The following is a 22,271-nucleotide window of genomic DNA, read 5'->3' on the forward strand; positions in this document are numbered from 1 at the left end:
GGCTAGCGCATGTCTATGGTATCAGCTAGCCTGCGTTAAAAACAGTGTGACCCGCTCCACAGAGCACCTGAGGCAAATCACTTATAACACCAGACTAACCATATAAATGTCTGTGTCCATAGAATAATTTAAAACATTTTGCATTTAAAATACCTTATATTTGAGCAGCATCAGCTTCGTGGTTGTATAAACTACGCAGCGGCGGAGTGATCTGCGAGAAAATAGTCCCTCAAAATTCGATCATTCATGTGATGCAGGTCAGTTATATTCCAAAAATGATTCTATGGACACAGACATTTATATGGCTAGTCTGGTGTTATAAGTGATTTGCCTCAGGTGCTCTGTGGAGCGGGTCAGACTGTTTTTAATGCAGGCTAGCTGATACCATAGAAATGCGCTAGCCTTGCACTAGCCTAGCGCCACGTAACTCTTCAAACATAAGAACTGCATGAATTACCAAAAAAAGTATCTCCAGAAATCAGCAACACTCTGGATAACTAGGAAATGAGGCCCTATGTCAAAAATCCTGAAATATCCCTTTAAGCGTGTGAGGCGGGGGAGCTAAGGCTACAGCAGCTCCGGTGTAAAAAAAAATACACACAAAAAAACACCATGAGCGTCTCTGTGCCTCCGCTGCCCAGGCTCTACAGCGGAGGGTTCTCTGGTCCGGGCTGATCCTCAGCACTCTGACCTGTGGCGTAGAGGAGCAAGTCGATGAGGATTGTATGCAAAACATTTTTAAACGTTTCCTAGCGCACCGTACACCCACGCCCAAATTGCTAAATGACAAAACAGCCGGTGATCTTCGTACACCTCACACACTCTGACTCTGCCGTACGTAGGTTTGATAATTGAGGGCCACTGAAATTCCGTTTGTGTTTTTGGAGCTCGCCTTTCGCCCGTGACCTCACCCTCTGCATCAGCCACATCTGTTCACCCCGTGTCTCACTCCCATTGCTTTCATTAGACTCTCCATTTATTCCCGTTTGCGGTTTGCCGAATGCAGCGGCTCGAGCGCCGGTGGCCCCCGTTGTGCATGTTTGGGTAACCGCAGTGTCGCTTTGTGTTGCAGCTGGAGCTGAAGGTGTCGCAGGGCGAGAGAGACTTTGAGCAAATCTCCAAAACCATCCGCAAAGAAGTGTCGCGCTTCGAGGTCAGAGATCCCGGTTTTCACCCGCAGGGGGCGCCGGCCTTCTCAGCGACACAGACGTTGCTCCGTCAATTGGAAAAATACGCGTTAAAGGTGTTTTTTGTGATTTCTCCTCCGCAGAAAGAGCGAGTGAAGGACTTTAAAGAAACCATCGTCAAATACCTGGAGACGCTGCTTTGCTCACAACAACAGGTGACGCTCCGAAACCCCCGTGGCCCGGCGGTTAGGGCGGGCCGCATACGTGCAGGGCTGACTGTGATCTGTGTGTGTTTTCAGATGATCAAATACTGGGAGGCGTTTTTACCGGAGGCCAAGGCCATCTCATAGACTCCGCCCCCACGCTGCACCTGTCACCGCCCCCACCCCCCGCTGCACAGACTGTGACTCCGAGAAAAACTGCATTACCCACAATCCCCCAGGGGCCTCCTGCCGGTCTGGGGTCACGTGTTTTCGTTGCTAATGATCGAAGAGAGAAGGCAACACCGCGCCCTGTACCCGTCCTCTCTGAGTGAACTGCATTTCACACTTTTACCCGACGTTTAAGGAGCCGATTTCCCCTCCACGTCTTCGTTTTTACTCTGTCAGAGCAAAAATCAGACCAAACTCTCTCTGTACCACGTTTATTTGTCACTTTGAGCCGGAGATTTATCCAGGAAGTGACTCCAACATAGATACAGACGGCATAGTGTCATAGAAGGGGGCGTGGTTTTGCCGAGGGGGAAGTAGAATCTTTTGGAAAACACAAATAGAAAACACAATTTTTCACTCTTTTTAGCCATTTTCTGGTGGAATATGAACTTATTTATCACATACAAATAAAGTCAAGTGTAAATCAGGCCCATATGGATGTTTATTCACAGCAGATTGTTCAGTAGAGGCGAAAAAAACGGCAGTCGTAGATAGCGCTAGCTAGCCGTTAGAATTAGCACGGTGCTAACATGAAGCATCATGTTAGCATTCTCCGTTGTTTATGTATTTATGGGCTGTTGAACCACTTTGCTCCTCCCCATGCCTTTGTATCTTTATTTAGTGGAAAACTATATTCATAATTTGGCATTTGTTAAAGTAGTTTTTGAATAATTTGAGAAAGTTTCTATTTTTTCCCAAAATTGTTTTTCCCCTTAACTGTTTTCAAACATGACCATATATGGGCAGGGGCGGACTGGCCATATGTCCATTCTGGAAGAGCACAGAAGGGCCACTGGCTCCAGGGCCACCGGTCTGGCCTCTCACTTTACCTTACCCTTACCCCCGGGCGAAACCGAGCTTTACCCAAATCTAAAAGCTGAAAAGAAAAGCATCCAAAAACAAAAATGTGCTGGAAAAGCCACAAAAAAAGTGACAAAAACACAACAAAATGTGACGAAAACGTGACGACAAAGCGATGAAAAAAGCGATGAAAAAAACAACAATAACATGAAAATAAAACCCTGAAAAACAAGAGACGAAAACACAACGAAAAAGTGACGAAAACACGGCAAAAAGCCACAAGAAAGTCATGAAAAAGAAAACAAAAACAAGACAAACAACGTGACAAAAAGTTACCATCACTTTTCTAGATTTGAGCTTTCAAATGAGGCGTTACAGTGTTGCTCTCCAGTCAAGAAGCCTTTGGATTTGGGTAAAGCCGAACTGGAGAAAATGCTCTGGGTTAAGGCGTTAAGAGGTTCACATGTGTATTTGTGGAAGTGTCACATTTACGCTAATTTGGGCCAGGCTGACCAGAGTCCAGGGCTGGTTTTTCAGTCTCAGTCCACCCCTGTATATGGGCGATTCCAGAGATGCCGTCTGTATCTATAGCTGGAGTTTCCCACGCTGCTTCATTCACAAATACTGACATGTTTGGTATCCACGTGTAGCACGAAAGGCTGTGACCGCGATGACGCTGTTATCCAAATATGGTCATTTCCTTTGTGGGAGAGGGTTTGGAAAATTTTGAGCATTTTGAAAAAGTTTGGAAAAAATGTAAAATTATGGAAACATTTGGAAAATGTGGGGAAAAAATGAAAAAATGAAGGGAAAAAAATGGCTTTGAACCCAACAGAACAAGGAGAAATTAGAATTTTGACAGTAGCTTATTCAAAATCCCTCTGAGCAAATCTTTGGAGCTAAAACGTCACAAAATAAAACCACACATTTAAACCTGGCTCTGTCCAATATGTAGATTTTGATTTTTATATGAAAACATAAAATGACAGAAACCTTGCAACACATTTTTCCCTCATATTTGTGTCACTAATCTGCAGCTACATTTCCAAATTAATACCTTTATGTTTGATTTTTTTTTTTTGCCTTATATCTAATGATTTACTCAGCTTTAACTCGCAGGAACAAATGTGATTTTTTTGCAACAATCCCCAAAACCAATCCCCAAAGTAAACCTTTCACTCAGAGAGGCCGTGTTCCCGCTCCGTCCTCGTCTTTATTTGTATTTATTGATGATTTTTTTCCTGTCGATCAGTGAATGTTTTCAACTTTGGCGCCTGGAGCCGGACTGAACCTGCTGAATCCGGACCATTTCCACCAGTCTTTCTGTGATTTAACGGCACCTGGATCATGATTTTTATTGTTTTTTGTCGTGACGCTGCACTGTCGGGAGAGTTTTAAATAAAGCTTTATGGATTTTTTGAAACACATTCCCGAAAAGTTTAATAAAACAAATCTATCGACCAAATGTGCGTTCTGCTGTCCTTGGAGTGATTGCAGTGCTTTTCGGATCAGAGTGATACTGCGTGAGGCCCGTGGCGTCTCCGGCAGGGCCTTCAGTGTTAGCCTGGGTTCACTCACACATATACACTGATCATCAATAAGCGTATGGATAAAATTCAATCAATCAATCTTTATTTATGGAGCACTTTTCATACACAGGTGCATCGCAAAGTGCTTGACATTTAAAAAGACATTAAAGGGATATTTCAGGATTTTTGACATAGGGCCTCATTTCCTAGTTATCCAGAGTGTTGCTGATTTCTGGAGATATTTTTTTTGTAATTCATGCAGTTCTTATGTTTAAAGAGTTTCGTGGCGCTAGGCTAATGCAAGGCTAGTGCATTTCTATGGTATCAGCTAGCCTGCATTAAAAACAGTCTGACCCGCTCCACAGAGCACCTGAGGCAAATTACTTATAACACCAGACTAACCATATAAATGTCTGTGTCGATAGAATCATTTTGGAATATAACTGACCTGCATCACATGAATGATCGCATTTTCTATTTTCTAGCAGATCATTCCGCCGCTGCGTAGGTCAGACTGTTTTTAATGCAGGCTAGCTGATATCGTAGAAATGCACTAGCCTTGCATTAGCCTAGCGCCAAGAAACGCTTCAAACATAAGAACTGCATGAATTACAAAAAAAATATCTCCAGAAATCAGCAACACTCTGGATAACTAGGAAATGAGGCCCTATGTCAAAAAACCTGAAATATCCCTTTAAAAACATTATCGCCCGTCAAACTCTCCCAATATATACAGTTATCATGATACACACTCACACACAGGATCAAAATCAAGTACATAAGGCATTCTCTGTTATTTATGTTTAATTGTCTGTTGAACCTCTTTGCTCCTCTCCATGTCTTTGTATCTTTATTTAGTAGCAAACTATATTCATAATTTTGTATTTGTTAAAGTAGTTTTTGAATAATAAGAGAAAGTTTAGATTTTTCTCCAAATTGTTATCCCCCTTAACTGTTTTCAAACATGACCATATATGGGCGATTCCAGAGATGCCGTCTGTATCTATAGCTGGTGTTTCCCACACATATTCATTCACAAATACTGACATGTTTGGTATCCACGTGTAGCACGAAAGGCTGTGACCGAGATGACGCTGTAATCCAAATATGGTCATTTCCTTTGTGGGAGAGGGTTTGGAAAATTTGGAACATTTTGAAAAAGTTTGGAAAAAATGTAAAATTATGGAAACATTTGGAAAATGTGGAAAAAATTTGAAAAATAAAACAATAAAAAAAAATGGCTTTGAACCCAAAAGAACAGGGAGAGATTAGAATTTTGACAGTATTGACATATTTTTTTATTTGTCAAAGTAGTTTTTGAATAATTAGAGAAAGTTTAGATTTTTCTCCAAATTGTTTTCCCCCTTAACTGTTTTCAAACATGACCATATACGGGCGATTCCAGAGATGCCGTCTGTATCTTCATGGGGTGAGGAGCTCAGTTACCCGAGAGGAGCTCGGAGTAGAGTCGCTGCTCCTTCAGCTGAGGTGTCTCGGGCATCTGTTCCGGATACCTCCTGGTCGCCTCACTCATGAGGTGTTCCAGGCATGTCCTAGTGGGACAAGGCCTCGTGGAAGACCCAGGACACGCAGGAGGGACTATGTCTCCGAGCTGGCCTGGTGTCGCCTCGGGGTCCCCCCAGAACAGCTGGAGGAGGTGTGTGTGGATCGGGAAGTCTGGGCATCTCTGCTGAGACTGCTGCCCCCACGAGAAAGAAAATGGATGGAAGGACAAAAGTTTCCCCTAGAAATTAATTCCAAACTTGTAACTGTCATGTCTCTATGTTTAATGTTTGCTCCCTTTCCCCTGCAGCGCCTTAAAATGTCCCTGAAAAGGCTTTAAAAAGCATTAAATTACCTACTGCTGCTGGCGTGAACCCAACTCCTTTTGGTCCGAGTTTTCCTTTTTCAAAACTACTTTTTAATTATTTTTCCCACCCAGAGACACAGGACAAACCCCAAGCTTCGTTAACCTTCAGAGCTTTTATTTTGTTGGTATCTCGCCTGTAAACTCGGCCGAGGTTAATTCCCGCCGTTGTATCTGAGATCTTTTCTGGTCCGAGGCGCGGTTTCCGATAGCGATAGCGCGGCGGGATCCATCATATCGCGGCGCGTATACAGTGACCCGCCTGATGAAGCGCCGCGCGGCCCGAGATAAGGCGCTAATACAAGGGTGTCCAGGCTGGGCCCATTACTCCTGCAGTGTCAGGGGCGGCCGCCGGGCGAGCGAGGGAGGAAAGAGAAGAATAAAGGGCCGCGCTCGTTTGTCAGGGGCCCATGACAACCAGCTAACGGCTAATTTAGCTCCAAGAGATCAGGACTCAGACGGAGCGACTCCATTATGGTTCTGCGGCAGAGGATCCCCTCCGAATGTTGCTCTAATAAAGTTTGGACTGGACTCTCACGCGGCTTTGAGGGAAATGTCCGGCCTCCGTCACAAACACATGAGCTCACAGGCCCTGGACGATCGGGAGCCGTTTCAGGCCTTGTCCACACGTAGCGGGGCATTTAGAAATCCACCCTCCGTCTGGGTCTGTAAAAGTACAGCATCCACAGCAAACCGCGTATCTGCGCTGGCAAGAGCGACAAAAATGTGATGATGAAAAGTTGGAAAAGTGACGGCAACACGTGAACAATGCAGGAAAAAGATCTGTTTAGATCAATTCACACTAACCTATAGGCCAGGGGTCGGCACGTTTTCATGGAGGGCCCATTTCCTTCATGGTAAAAAGACCGAGGGCCGAAGCTGCCCAAACACTGGGAAAATGACCATCTTAAATGAGATAAATGACACTGCAAAAAGTGGATTCTAAGTAAAAAATGTCTAACTTTAAGAAATAAGTTCTTATTTTTCCCTAAAAAGTAATGTCTTGCCGAGCAAAGTTTTCTTGAGAAAAAAAATCTTATTTTAGGAAATAAAATCTAGCCATTTCTTGTTCAGATATATTTGCTAAAAGAAAATGCTATTTTTTCTTGTAACAAGAAAGAAAAACTTTTTGGATCTTCTTCAGCTTTAGACAAAGAATAGTTTTTTCTTATGTTAAGAAAAAATAAGATCACAACAACTCTTAATGTAAGAACTGCTTCTCACAGATAGATAATACATTCCATTCTTTAAAGTGGGCGGCTCGGTGGCACAGCAGTTAGAGCCTCCGCTTCACAGCTCAAAGGTCCCGGGTTCGAGTCCCACCAGGACGGGGCCTTTCTGTGTGGAGCATGTTCTCCCCGTGTCTGCGTACGTTTCCCCTACCACTAAAAACATGTACAATAGGTGAATCCTCCGGCAGGTGATTCTGACCATCAGCCTGGCTCCATATCATGGAGACGGGTCCTCGGGCGTGGGCAATACTTTCCTTAAATATTAGTATTTATTAAGAACATTTTGCTCAAAAATGTGTGTAATTTAGAACATTTTACTTAAATCAAGCAACATTTAAGTAAAATACCCCTAAATGTTTCACTAAATAAGAAAGTTTTCCTTAAATTATTCCATTTTCTGAGGACATTTTGCTTAATTCGAGATATTTATTTGCTTAAATTTAGTGTTTCTTTCTTGTTTTATGATGAGAAAAATATTCTAGAAATAAGATTTCTTAGCAAGAGAAAAATGCTGACCCCATTGGCAGAATATTTTCCTTAAAACAAGACCAAACGTCTTATTTTAAGATTTTTATCCTTGTTTTTAGGATGGCACTTTTTGCAGTGAAATCATTTAAGTAAAAGTTAATTGTGTTGGATTTGAGTCGGTTTGAACTAATCTAAGATAAGATACAAATGCTTCATTTTTCACTTGAAATGATACGGAAAAATCTGACTTAGGGAAATAATGACTTGTTCCATTGGCAATAAGAGGTTTTATCTGATCTAAATTCAAAACTAATCCACTCAAACTGTAGATTAAATCTCCTAATTCAGGTAGATTTATGTCATTTATTCCTTATTCTTCATTATGACTTTTTCCATTGCACTTCCTATGCCAGTGTTGGACACACTATATGAACTAATAGGTAGTATTGACAGTATTTCTCCCATTTAACTGTAAAAGTATTATAGTACTCTCTGATTTGTGCAATAATATTTATCAAAATCATCTTGGGGGCCAGAGGTTCTGTGCTGGTGGGCCGGATTTGGCCCGACGTTGCCTCCCCCTGCTATAGGCCGTAAGCTCCCGTCAAGGATTTTTTTAGATTTGGGTAAAGCCGAACTGGAGAAAATGCACTTGGCACTTGGCCCACTCCACACCCTGGCTTTTAATGCACCACACTATATAGGGCAAAAAATAAAATAAAAAATAAATTAAAAAAATAAATAAATAAAAATAAAAATAAAAATAAAAATAAAAATAAAAATAAAAATAAAAATAAAAATAAAAATAAAAATAAATAAAACAACCAACACTTGTACATAAAAATATTGTAGTGGCAATAGTAATGACAACAAATGTTTTATCAGGATCTCAGTGTCTAGTAAACAAGATCCCTCTTAATCTCTGAATATTAAATATGCCTGTATAATAGTATAATATTGTAATATTATAATATTCATTCGCAATATCTAGGATGTCATCAAAAATAATAAAACAAATTATTATAATGATGGTAATAACATTCATAATAATAATAACAAATGCATTTGTTTTGTATGATCATAATTCATAATTCTCATTTTTGATGTATGCAACAGCATAAATGTAAATCTTAAACGCAGTTGTATGAGCCTGGGTTTGGAAAATCGAATACATTAATTTTCTTATTTTCTTATTTTCTTGTTACTTGTTTAGTATCTAATAGGAAATGCTAGCTATGGAGTCTATGCGTTCCACTCATGTAATTTCATTTTCCTTTTATGTGCAAACTTCTTCTTGGTTGTGGGTACAGTCCTCATGTATATCTGTATATGGTAAACGTTTATTATGTTGAATGTGGGGTAGGCGCTCATAAGCTTCTTGCTTCAGCCTACTCCTTTTGAGCATCTGTGACTGGTTGTATATGTGTATTTGTAAATCAGGTAAATGTAGTTGCTCAAATAAAAATTAAACTAAACTAAACTAAACTAAGGCGGAGGGTAAGAGGCTAATTGTTCATTTGCTCTCATAAGCTACAAAACTACATCGTAGGCTGTCTGAGTTTAATTTCATGACAATATAAAAGGTACAGACTAAAAGTTGACGCTGTATTAACATCATAAAAGCAAATATCACTGACGTCATGTTTCAGCTGCTCACTTTAAAAACGTTAACCGTCTCCCCTGTGGATGATCTGAAGCCACAGGTCACTTCCATGGCTTCTACTTCACAGTTTATAACGTTTTTTTCATCTGGAAGTTAAAAGTTCTCAGACGATCTTTCCTCATTCATTTCAATGGACCCAAAAAGGGGCGGTAACCTTTAGATGTGGCGTAGACATGGCTCCCATCGATGCCGCTGGAGCGACCCGTGAGGGCAGTGCTGCACTCGGGGACCCATCTCCAGATGTGAAGCCAAGCTAATGGTCAGAAACACCTAACCTATTGTACATGTTTTTAGTGGTACGGGAAACCAGAGGAAACCTACGCAGACACGGGGAGAACATGCAAACTCTGCACAGAAAGGCCCCGTCCAGGTGGGAATCGAACCCGGGACCTTCTTGCAGTGAAGCACGAGCGCTAACCGCCAGAGGTGGGAGTAAGTCACTAAATGCAAGTCTCGAGTCAAGTCCAAGTCTTGACGGTCCAAGTCCCAAGTAATCCCAATCGGTCATGGGGTCAAGTCAAGTCATAACTTTTGTCAAGTCAAGTCAAGTCAAGTCTTGCTTTAGCCGGCAGGTCACCTCAGGTCACAAACGCCGGCGTGTCTACTTTTTAAAATGTGTTTAATCTTGAAAATAATAAGTGCTTTCTCAAGATATGGCGATTTTGAAATTTTAGGCTAAAATCAAACTTTTTAAAATCTCATGGATTTAAAGTCTGATTAATATTTAATCGCCACAAAATTCAAACTATATATATTTTAAATGCTCCAGTTTATGTACAAAATTACTGGGACAGCATTTTAAGGAAGGGGGCCCGGGGGGGCCGACTTAAAAAAAATGAAACAGAGTCTTTTAAACATGAGCTGCTTTTCCCTGCAGTCTGAAACATAAATATAAAATAATATTTTTATTTTTGTTAGTTTCTGGCAGTTCTTCTGTCAGTGGTTCCCTGTAATGCCCCAGCCCCTGTATACTCGGATTCGCCCCTGCTCAAAGTAGATTCTGCGTAGCCTTCAGTCCCGCTGTCACTGGGCTGTGTGCGGATGCGTAAAATAGTCACTAAATGCTGTAAACTTTGTGTGAACGCCTTAAAACATCGAAAAGCCCCGAGATTTCTGTTGATTAATCAGCTCTTACATCGTGGTTCTGGAGGCTCCGTCTGCGCTGGAGGTCCAGCCCATTGTTTCAAACGTTTTCCTGTCCGTAAATCTCCACCTCTTCACTGTCTTTAGAAAACTTTTAATGCATCCAAAGAAACACGACGTATTTCCTCCTGCCTTTTTGCGCTGTATTGATTAGACACTCCATCTAATCAATCAAATAAATAATAACTATAAAGTCACAGCGAGTCATTGAGAGTCATTGGCCTCCAGTCCAAGTTAAGTCTCGAGTCACAAACAGCAAGTCCCAAGTCAAGTCAAGTCTTTTTGGAGCTTTAGTCAAGTAAGTCTCATCCATCCATCCATCCATTTTCTTCCGCTTTATCCGGGGCCGGGTCGCGGGGGCAGCAGTCTCAGCAGAGATGCCCAAACTTCCCGATCCACACACACCTCCTCCAGCTGTTCTGGGGGGACCCCGAGGCGACAGGCCAGCTCGGAGACATAGTCCCACCAGCGTGTCCTGGGCCTTCCACGAGGCCTTGTCCCACTAGGACATGCCTGGAACACCTCCCGCGGGAGGCGACCAGGAGGCATCCGGAACAGATGCCCGAGCCACCTCAGCTGGCTCCTTTCGACGTGAAGGAGCAGCGACTCTACTCCGAGCTCCTCCCGGGTAACTGAGCTCCTCACCCGATCTCGGAGGGTGCGCCCAGCCACCCTGCGAAGGAAACTCATTTCGGCCGCTTGTATTCGCGATCTTGTCCTTTAGTAAGTCTCAAGTCCTGAAAATTGCGACTCGAGTCAAGTCATGTGACTCGAGTCTCCCGCCTCTGCTAACCGCTGCGCCACCGTGCCGTCCACAAACAGGCCCCCGCGCGACATCAGAGCAGATGGTGACGTTTGACATAGAACTCTGGTTATTTATGTCCACACTGTATTTTTTTGAACCCCTCGCTGATTTTAGTCCTGTTTGTTTTAATATCATGTCTATGTCTATACCTTCTGTTTGCATCTAACTGCTTTCTCTCTGTTATTGCCCTCATGTCAATTCTCTTTTGTGTGGACAGCCAATAGATCAAAAAGTCTGGTATTTCCCTATTGAAAATTACAACTTACGTCCAAGTGAATAAACTTGTATATAAACAAACAGCTAATGCTAACGTTTAGCTAATACGATGCTAGCGTTAAATAAAAGTTTCTCCAAACCAGATGTAATGAAAAACATGATGTTATGTTGAAGGCTGTGACCAAAAGTAACGTTCACTTCATGATGCTGTTGTTTTGATACAGTTTTATCAAAACTGTATCCACTGGGGGGCGCTGTTACTGTCTTTGTGTCTGAACTCGGAGCAGTCTGGAGGCTTCTGAGTTTACAAGTTGTAATCACCGCTTTGAGCGGCTCCGAGGCATTTTTGCAAGTGGGAGGTGGGAAATTTAGCAGTTACCGGTTGCCTGGAACGCACCATATAGTGTGTTATACCATGGTCTGGGTGAAGACCTTGGTATAACACAGCTGACACAGCTGAATCAGATAAAGGTGTAATTAGTGACTGACAGGAACGTATGAGATGGATTTTGTGTTAATTTCAAAGTTTTTGGCCAAAACAAAACGTTTGATAAATGTTTGTAGAGGAGAGTGAGCAGCTAGGTTAGCTACTGTTAATAACATATGAGCTTTACATTTCTATTGAAAACGGCTAAGGCTATTCATCATTTTCAGGCGTACATAAAATGATCCTGCATTTAAGCATATTTGTCTGGATTAGTAAAGTCAATCATAAAAGTTTGAGTTGGGGGGGCCCAGGTGTGAGCGACTCCACCGCAGCTGTTTCCATAAACAGTTGAGCTCGTTGAGCTAGCTAGCTAGCTTCAGGTTAAACAGCGTAAAAGTGAAATAACTCCTGCCCACGAGTGCCGCATATCGGTGTTTACTTCCAGGGAAAAGTGTTTCCGGGTTAGTCCTGTTGTGTTGTGATTCTGTGCTGATGTTGTGTCGTTGAGCCTGACTGAGATCCTCGTAATAGCTGCGGAGAATGACTCGCTCTGAGACGAGCCTTCAGTGACCGGCTAATAACCCACACAAAATAGTCCCGTAGTCTGGCATATTTAGTGAGTTTAGTCAATGAAAAAAACATTTATTATAAATGTTACGTTTGTGGGACCCTGGTATAAGCGGATTAAACAACGAGGAGCCGCTGTGCGTCGTGGTGTTCTTGACTCCGCGTCGTGCATTATAACCGTCTAATGCACGGCTCCTCCTTGTTTAATCCTTACTTAATAGATACAGACGGCATCTTTGGAATTTCACAGATATGGTCATGTTTAAACCAGTCAGAGGGAAAACAAAGAGCAGAAGCTGGACTTTTTCTGAATACATATTTCCTCTTACATAAAGAGACAGAGACATGGAGAGGAACAAAGGGGTTCAACAGCCCATTAATACTAAATACATGGACAATGCTAACCAGGAAGCTAACGTTAGCTTCATGCTACGCTAGCTAACAAGTGTCGGTTTTTGCTTCTACTGAACAATTTGAAAGGAAATTCCACATGGACGTTGGCCTGACATTATCGGTGTGTGATAAAGATGTTTATAGCCAGAAAAACTGCAAAAATTAAGTAAAATTGTGCTTCCCATGTGGCGTTTTCTCCCCGCTCGGCTAAGCCCCGCCCCCTGGTATCACAGGACGTTCTAGACCGGCGTCAACGCAACATATTTTTGCACCAGTTTGATCCAAAATGTTCTGCAGGTCTGGCCCGGGACGAGCTGTGAGTGACAGTGTAAAGGACACAAAAGGCCGGACTAAGAAGAGTTCGGGCCCCGGGGGAGGTCCAGGGGCCGTGTGTGTGTGTGTGTGTGTGTGCGTGTGTATGTGTGCGTGTGTGTGTGTGTGCGTGCACGCGGCAGGTCAGGATTTGAATAATCGTTGGCGGTGACAGGACGCCGCTCACGACGCGATCAATGTTGTTCTAAAAGCGCTGGGTAAAAAACAACAGACTGTCTGAAGTGTCTCCCGTGAAGATCTACGAGGCCTCACCGCGGGCTGTCAGCGGGACCGGGGAGAACAGGGGAGGGGGGGGTTCAACCTTTTTCATCACGGACGTCAATGACAAGTGTCAACCAGCAGAATTCAGGCCTTTGTGGGAATCAGAGCTTTGGCTTCTCCAGCGGAACGTCACACTTCAGCCATTAAAAACTACAAATACTTTACTCCAGTAGTATTTGTACTTATAACTTTTACTCATTTGAAAGACACATATGAATAGGTAACACTTTATACTCCACTTTATTATAGCCTTAATAAATTATGAGGTAATACTTAATTCATCATGAACACTTTATTAACACTTAAAGCAGAACTAAGTAACTCTTGCCCCTAGTGGTCATAAGCGCAACTGCAGGTGTCGTAGAAAGTTGCGTTTTTTTACTCATTAATTATCCGTGAGAGTAAGTACTACGCTGACAGAAAAGTCAAAGGGACAGAGGGATATTGTACGTCCAATTACACAATGGAGATACATTTTTTCACTCAAACTTGGCTGTAAATACTGTTTAAGTGGTGCTAGCCCACAGCTAGCTTTGCCCGTTAGCATGTTAGCTTCTTCTCCGTGATTCCATTAGTTCTATTGACGGAAGTGAGCGGGGAAGTCTTTAGGAGTTACTGCGCGGACGTTTTGCTCCTCGTATCATTACGCCTCACAATATAGTGCCCTTTTTATTTGCTTATAAAACCGACATGCTACATTTCTGTGTAAATATACTTCGCATGAAAACACTTCACGTAACTTTATTTAAATAGGGAACACGTGGAAGAGCTTGGTAGCTTCTATCGTGAGCTTTTTTGGAGCTATATGACATGTGGGAGAGGCTGCGTATGTGCTCCGTTTGCGTGACAGAGCGCACGGACAAAGACCAGACGGGGATATATTAACTCGACTAAGGTTAGGTAAGAACATATCTCAGTATGTAAAAACGGTGGCCTATTCCTTTAAGTACTAATGACTTCATTCATCATGAACAAGTCATTAGTAAAGTGTCACTTAATAACTGGCCATATGTCCATTCTGGAAGATCACAGAAGGGCCACTGGCTCTTGGGCCACCAGTCTAAAACGACAAAAAGCCACAAAAAAAGTCATGAAAAAACAACAAAAACATGCTGCAACAATGTGACAGAAGGGTACAATCACTTTTGTAGGTCTTAGCTTTCAAATGAGGCGTTATGCTGTTGCTCTCCAGTGGAGAAGCTTTGAGATTTGGGTAAAACCGACCTGGAGGAGATGCACTCGGTTAAGACGGGAGGTAAGAGGCATTTACGCTCATTTGGGCCGGACCGGTCAGAGTCCAGGGCCCTGTTTCAGTCCCAGTCTGTCCCTGAGCATTTCTGCACAGACTTCACTTCTCTCAGCTGAAAATGTATCTTTTATCTTCAGTTTTGAACTTGCACTGACTCGTCTCTTCTGCTGTATTTTATTGCTGTTTTATTGAATTGTAATGATTTTATTCAGCTCAATTTCTCTTAGTTTGATGTTTTTTATGATGTGTAGGACTGCACTTTGGTCAGCTGTTAGATGTGCATGATAAATAAAGCTGGCCTGGACTAGATCTGGTCCAGCCCTGGTCCAGTCCTGGTCCTGACCCGGTCCAGTCCTGGTCCAGTCCCGTCTCGTCCCGTTGACTGTTATTTATCCGCCCGCTCTCCGTATCGACACGTGTCACTGCGCCGCAGATTCATGGCTTTATGCAAACGCCTCATCGATCCCGGCGTCCCGACTCGTCAGCCGTCACTCCGCCACGCGCCGCCGGAAAAACTGGGTCTGAGCGGAAAAATGTCACAGAAACAACAAACGCACTGTCACCACGGAGGACGGGAGGGCATCTGGCACAGGATCACACAGGATCACAGGATCACACAGGATCACACAGTCACACAGCAGCAGCTTTAGAGCAGAGACAGTCGGACATGTTCTCACCCCCCGCCTTAACCAAGAACATCTTCTCCAGTTAGACTTTACCCAAATCTAAAAGCTTCTTTACTGGAGCTCACAGCCTAGGCCAGCGTGATGCCTCATTTGAAAGCTGAGACCTTCCACAGAGCTGATTGTCAATGTCAGTGTCACAGGAAGAAACTTAGATTAGTTTTCACTCTGATCGGGCCCTTGTGAAGAGAATCGAATCAATTTGTGAAATCTGAATCGAAACCCAGCCCAGTTACAAACTACTTAACTGCCACTAGGGACAATTCAAAGATTACTCAAAGATGCGCGAGTGGCTCCAAACACAGATTCAGGTCTGTTATTGATGAGAGCACATTGCAACATGGTAAAAAACTCGAAATAGTCAATTTTGTAGAGTGGTCTGAGCCCAATAGATGAAGAAAAGTTCCCTGAACAGGAGATTCTGAATAGATACAGACGGCATCCCTGGAATCGCCCATATATGGTCATGTTTGAAAACAGTTAAGGGGGAAAACAATTTGGAGAAAAATCTAAACTTTCTCTTATTATTCAAAAACTACTTTAACAAATGCTGAATTATGAATATAGTTTTCTACTAAATAAAGATACAAAGACATGGAGAGGAGCAAAGTGGCCCATAAATACATAAATAATGGAGAATGATAACTTGATGCTTCATGTTAGTGTAACGCCCCCTATGGGTCGATCACCAGGGTACAAGGAGACCAAGACAGAGAAGTTTAGGTTTGTTTATTTCGTAAAACCATCCATCCATTTTCTTCCGCTTTATCCGGGGCCGGGTTGCGGGGGCAGCAGTCTCAGCAGTCTCAGCAGAGATGCCCAAACTTCCCGATCCACACACACCTCCTCCAGCTGTTCTGGGGGGACCCCGAGGCGACACCAGGCCAGCTCGGAGACATAGTCCCACCACCGTGTCCTGGGTCTTCCACGAGGCCTTGTCCCACTAGGACATGCCTGGAACACCTCCCGCGGGAGGCGACCAGGAGGCATCCGGAACAGATGAGCCACCTCAGCTGGCTCCTTTCGACGTGAAGGAGCAGCGACTCTACTCCGAGCTCCTCCCGGGTAACTGAGCTCCTCACCCGATCTCGGAGGGTGCGCCCAGCCACCCTGCGAAGGAAACTCATTTCGGCCGCTTGTATTCGCGATCTTGTCCTTTCGGTCATTACCCAAATCTCATGACCATAGGTGAGGGCGGGAACGTAGATCGATCGGTAAATCGAGAGCTTTGCCCCGACTCAGCTCCCTCTTCACCACGACAGACCGATACAGCGACCGCATCACTGCTGACGCCGCACCGATCCGTCTGTCCATCTCACGCTCCATCCGTCCCCCACTCGTGAACAAGACCCCGAGATACTTGAACTCCTCCACTTGAGGCAAGGACTCCCCACCGACCTGAAGAGGGGAAACCACCTTTTTCCGGTGGAGAACCATGGCCTCAGACTTGAAGGTGCTGATCCTCATCCCGGCCGCTACACACTCGGCTGCAAACCGCCCCAGAGCAGCTGGAGGTCCTGGTTCGTTGAAGCCAACAGAACAACATCATCCGCAAACAGCAGAGATGAGACTCTGAGGCTCCCAAACCGGACACCCTCCGGCCCCTGGCTGCGCCTAGAAATTCTGTCCATAAAAGTAATGAACAGAACCGGTGACAAAGGGCAGCCCTGGCGGAGACCAACACGCACCGGGAACAGGTCTGACTTACTGCCGGCAATGCGAACCAAGCTCCTGCTGCGTCATACAGGGAACGGACAGCCCTTAACAGAGGGCCCCGGACCCCATACTCCCGGAGCACCCCCCACAGGGCACCACGAGGGACGCGGTCGAACGCTTTCTCCAGATCCACAAAACACATGTGGACTGGTTGGGCGAACTCCCACGAACCCTCGAGCACCCGACGGAGGGTATAGAGCTGGTCCAGTGTGCCACGACCAGGACGAAAACCGCACTGTTCCTCCTGGATCCGAGGTTCGACTATCGACTATTTCGTAAAACCACAACATCTAAAATTGTTTGAGGAGGAGCAGGTTAGTCAGATGGGGTTCAGCTTGAGGAGTAGGAGGAGTTTAGAGAAATGGCGGGCCAGTTGGTTTGGGGTCCAGGCTTTGGTCGGCAAGATGGGGCTCTGCAGCATAACGGCTGGCACAGCTGGTCTGGTGCTTGGTCCCCAGCGTGCCCCAGTTGGTCCTTGCAGAGGAGCCGACTCGTTGCGGACAGCCTGGACGACCCTGAACACCAAGTGTGAGAGAGTGAGAGAGGGAGGGCAGAAGGTGCACAGGTGCTTTATAATCGGAGTCCCGCCCCTAATACTACCCACTTAACCGAAAAAGCATGACCATTGGCCCACTGCAAAGCAAAACACACCCACAAGAAAACCCACACCCAACTTAAAGTGGTAGTAAGCATGACCTGTTGCACCAGCATCGGGCTAATGCTAACGGTTAGCTAGCGCTAGCTACAATGGACGTTTTTTCACTTCTACTGAACAATCTGCTGTGAGTAAATATCCATATGGGCCCGATTTACACTTGACTTTATTTATGTGTGATAAATAAGTTCATATTCTCGTGGCCGTGGGAACCCAGGGTGCTGAGGGGGCTGCAGCACCCCCTGGTGGATAGTTTGGGAACTGCAGGCAATATCAATAAATACAAAATATGCGCAGAAAAAGCGTTTTTTTTTGGGGTACATTTTGTCCCTGAGCACCCCATAACTAAAATATCTTCCCACGGCTCTGTATTCTCGTTTCTCTAAAGATTCTATTTTCCCCCTCGGCGAAGCCACGCCCCCTTCTATGACAAGATGCCGCGTGTATCTATCCAAGGTAAAAAATGTAAATGTGCAACCTCTCTGTCCCCGAGAAGGCTAGCGCCCCCTGTAGGTGAAAACAGCAGCTCTCAGTGTGACAGTTCAGGAATCTTTTTAGAGCTTACGAGCCTGTTCACTGTATGTGACATTAGGAATTTCAGTGGGAGGGGAAACCGGAGTCCTCAGAGGAAGCCTACGCCCTAGTGATGGGAATCTTAGGCCTCTGTCCCACACCTGCCACGATCCGATTCATTCGACCTCTTAACCCCCGCCTGAACTGAGCACATTTTCTCCTGTTCGACTTTAACCAAATCTCAAAGCTTGTAGTAAAATGAGACGAAAACGAGCATGCAAAAGTCACAAAAACCCAACGCAAAAGTGACACAAAAATAATGAAAAAGTGAAGAAAAAAAAGTGGGGGAAAAAAAGTGAAAAAAAGAAAAAAATCTGACTAAAAAGTGATTTTAAAAAAAAGTAACAAAAAGGTGAAAAAAATGTGACAAAATCTGACTAAAATCTGACTAAAAAGTCATTTTAAAAAGTTACAAAAAGTGAGCAAAAAATGATGAGAATAAAGTGACGAAAAGGTGACAAAATTACAAAAAACTTAGCTTTCAAATGGGGCCTTACTCTGGCCTATTGGCTGCAACCTTTTAGATTTGGTTAAACCTGAACTGGAGAAAATGCACTTGGGTAAGTCGGGGGCTAGGAAGTTAAAATACATCTCATCACCATGACCACGATGCATCTGGATCCACACATCTGTGACCCCCACCGGCCCCATATCAATCCATGTAGGCCTATATCACCATGCGTCTCAGTGTTTCGGGATCCATGCTTGATGCAAGGATTCAACAGAACCAGCGAAATGGTTCAGCGCTTTCTGTGATCGCCGCTCGCTACTTTTCAGAAACTGTAAGTGCGGCAGAGAGCGAACCGAAGCCGCTCAAACATCTTAGTCTCCGTTTAGTCCGCGTTTTGTTCCCGTCGTGACGTTAGGGCCGCTGACAGTCCTTAAAGGGCAGAGCTGAGATCGAACAGACTCCATCACAGCTCTGTGCCGCTAATGCATACAAATCACTGGACTACAACCAAGATGGCCGCCCGATCGATTCCCCACCTCTGTGTCTAATGCATACAAATCAGAGGGAGGGGATAACCGCTCTGCCACGGGAAGAACGGGAAGAACGGCCCGGGCAGAAAGGACCAGAAGGTCGAGAAAAATGAAGAAAATGACGACAACAAAAAAACGAGAGAAGAAAAGAAAGTGACCGAAAAACTAATTGAAAGAATAAAGGAAACAAAAAACGAGAGGAAGAAAAATGACAACGAAACAAAAATGAATAAATTAAATCACAAAAAAAAAAATATAGAAATGTTTGAAATATGACGACAAAAAAAAGAGTGAAAAATTCAAATAAACAAAAAAACATGAATAAAGATAATGCTAAAAACTGCATCATTATAGCATTATTTGCAACCGTCCTCTCTCCTGGTACAGTGGCTTCTTTTTCTTTAGCTGCATAAAACATGGAAGGTACAAACGAGGAGGTATCCAGGCAAGACTCGCAGGGACGGAAGCCACACATGCCTACGTTCACTGGAGAATAAAACAGATTAACGGATTAATGGTGAAAGACGGTTGGGGCGCGGAGGGAGCTGCACAGGAGGAAGATGAAGGTGGAGGAGGTGACTAGTGCAGGACGCCACGCTCTGAAACAGGGACAAACCCGGGAGGTGCTGCGCCGTTTCAGAGGATCAGAGGAGACTGAAGGCAGCCAGGAAGGTTTCCTCCGGGTGCCTAAACTCCCATCCATCCATCCATTTTCTTCCACTTGTCCGTTGCCGGGTCGTGGGGGCAGTTGTTGGAGTTGCCCAAATCACACTGCACCAGCCCCTTATGGCTCCTCCTGCAGGTGGTGGGTCCACAGAAGGACGGCCTCATGGTTCTAACCGGGCCTGTTGGTCTCTCATAAGGGGCTTCTGATCCGCTCTTTGTCTGACCCGTCACCTATAGGACCTGTTTGCCCTGGGAGACCCTACAGGGGCACGAAGCCCCCGACAACAGAGCTCCAGGATCATTCGGGCGCTCAAACCCCTCCACCACGTTAAGGTGGCGTTTCCAGGAGGGGCCTAAACTCCTAAACCATCGATATAAGAGAAAACCACAGGGAGGATAACAGGAGGATCACCGCTCTGCTACAGGAGGATCACCGCTCTGCCACAGGAGGATCACCGCTCTGCTACAGGAGGATCACCGCTCTGCCACAGGAGGATCACCGCTCTGCTACAGGAGGATCACCGCTCTGCTACAGGAGGATCACCGCTCTGCTACAGGGAGGATAACCACTCTGCCACAGGAGGATCACCACTCTGCTACAGGAGGATAACCACTCTGCCACAGGAGGATCACCACTCTGCTACAGGAGGATAACCGCTCTGCTACAGGAGGATCACCGCTCTGCCACAGGGAGGATCACCGCTCTGCCACAGGAGGATAACCGCTCTGTTACAGGGAGGATCACCGCTCTGCCACAGGAGGATAACCGCTCTGCCACAGGGAGGATCACCGCTCTGCCACAGGAGGATAACCGCTCTGTTACAGGGAGGATCACCGCTCTGCCACAGGAGGATCACCGCTCTGCCACAGGAGGATAACCACTCTGCTACAGGAGGATCACCGCTCTGCTACAGGAGGATCACCGCTCTGCCACAGGAGGATAACCGCTCTGTTACAGGGAGGATCACCGCTCTGCCACAGGAGGATCACCGCTCTGCCACAGGAGGATAACCACTCTGCTACAGGAGGATCACCGCTCTGCTACAGGAGGATCACCGCTCTGCCACAGGAGGATCACCACTCTGCTACAGGAGGATAACCTCTCCGGGGTTGGTGGAAAAGTGTTTTATTGCACATCGATCGTGGTGTTACTCCGGCTCTGTGGCTGAACTCCATTAAGCCTCTCGGAGGTGAATGTAAAACAGCCGGGACGTCCACACGACCAGAGAGATTGTTTTTCACTTTTAAAGGTTGCGGCGCAGAGTTGCAGGTTTGATTCCCCACAGGCCGAGAGCCGAGTGCGCTGCTAATGAGACAATGAGACCCCGCGCTGCCTTTTATTAAAGTTAAAGGCAGAGCTGCTGGTCCAAGTACTCGCTTTCACTACATGAAGTACAGATACTACTGCTCAAATATTACTCCAATTGACCAGTTAAATTTGCTCAGACATATTTTTAGTGAAGCGAAAGTATTGAAGTATTTGCTGAAGAAAATACTTAGTTGTCATTTGTTAACAAGTCAGGCTGATGTGCGACATTTGCACCATATAATGATTCACTGATGTTCTGGTCAACACAAATACTCTCTATGTGACGGTTCACCTTTATCGTCACATATGTAACGGCCGTGACGGGAAAAATACCCATTTCGTCACATTTTGACGAAAAAGGTTCATAATTAGGTCTAGTCCCTTTAAGTATTCAAAGTAGAAAGTACAAACATGACAGTTTTTCGCATTAATTTTCAAAATTACTGTGGAGAGACCCGGAGCTGAGGCAGATCCATGACGGTGAGGCGGATTCACCGTGATAGTGCGCCCTCTGCTGGTAGGAACAGATCCACGACAGTGTTATTGTTAATGTTTTATGTTTACAATTATCGTCAGGGTTAATTTAGGGACGCTAGGATTAGGGATAGGGTTAGGTTTAGATCAGGGTTAGGGTTAGGTTAAGGTCGTTAGGGTTAGGTTATGGTTAGGTTTGTTAGGGTTAGGATTATGTTATGGTTAGGATTGTTAGGATTATGGTTAGGCTAGGGTCATTAGGGTTAGGTTAGGTTAGGTTAGGTTAGGTTAGGTTAGGTTAGGTTAGGGTCATCAGGATTAGGGTTAGGCAAGGGTCACTAGGATTATGTTATGGTTAGGATTGTTAGGATTATGGTTAGGCTAGGGTCATTAGGGTTAGGTTAGGTTAGGTTAGGTTAGGGTCATCAGGATTAGGGTTAGGCAAGGGTCACTAGGATTATGTTATGGTTAGGATTGTTAGGATTATGGTTAGGCTAGGGTCATTAGGGTTAGGTTAGGTTATGGTTAGGTTTGTTAGGATTAGGGTTAGGCAAGGGTCACTAGGGTTAGGTTATGGTTAGGTTAGGGTTGTTATGATTAGGTTAGATTATGGTTAGGTTAGGGTTGTTATGACTAGGTTAGGTTATGGTTAGGTCAGGATAGTTAGGATTAGGGTTAGGTTAGGGTCATTGGGATTATGGT

At 44.7% G+C, this 22,271-nt stretch overlaps 1 protein-coding gene across 1 annotated transcript in view; it reads left to right on the forward strand.

The window, feature by feature from the left end:
• Positions 1-1,715, forward strand: part of snx2 (sorting nexin 2) — a 40,476-nt gene extending 38,761 nt beyond the window's left edge. The window contains exons 13-15 of the mRNA XM_079568172.1: positions 1,073-1,153; positions 1,271-1,342; positions 1,427-1,715. Coding sequence (XP_079424298.1) covers positions 1,073-1,153; positions 1,271-1,342; positions 1,427-1,477 — 204 coding nt within the window. The 3' untranslated portion in view covers positions 1,478-1,715. The remainder of the gene's footprint in view (positions 1-1,072; positions 1,154-1,270; positions 1,343-1,426) is intronic.
• The last annotated feature ends 20,556 nt before the right edge of the window (positions 1,716-22,271 follow it).

This window comes from Gobius niger, assembly GCF_951799975.1.
Source record: "Gobius niger genome assembly, chromosome: 1".
Taxonomy (NCBI): domain Eukaryota; kingdom Metazoa; phylum Chordata; class Actinopteri; order Gobiiformes; family Gobiidae; genus Gobius; species Gobius niger.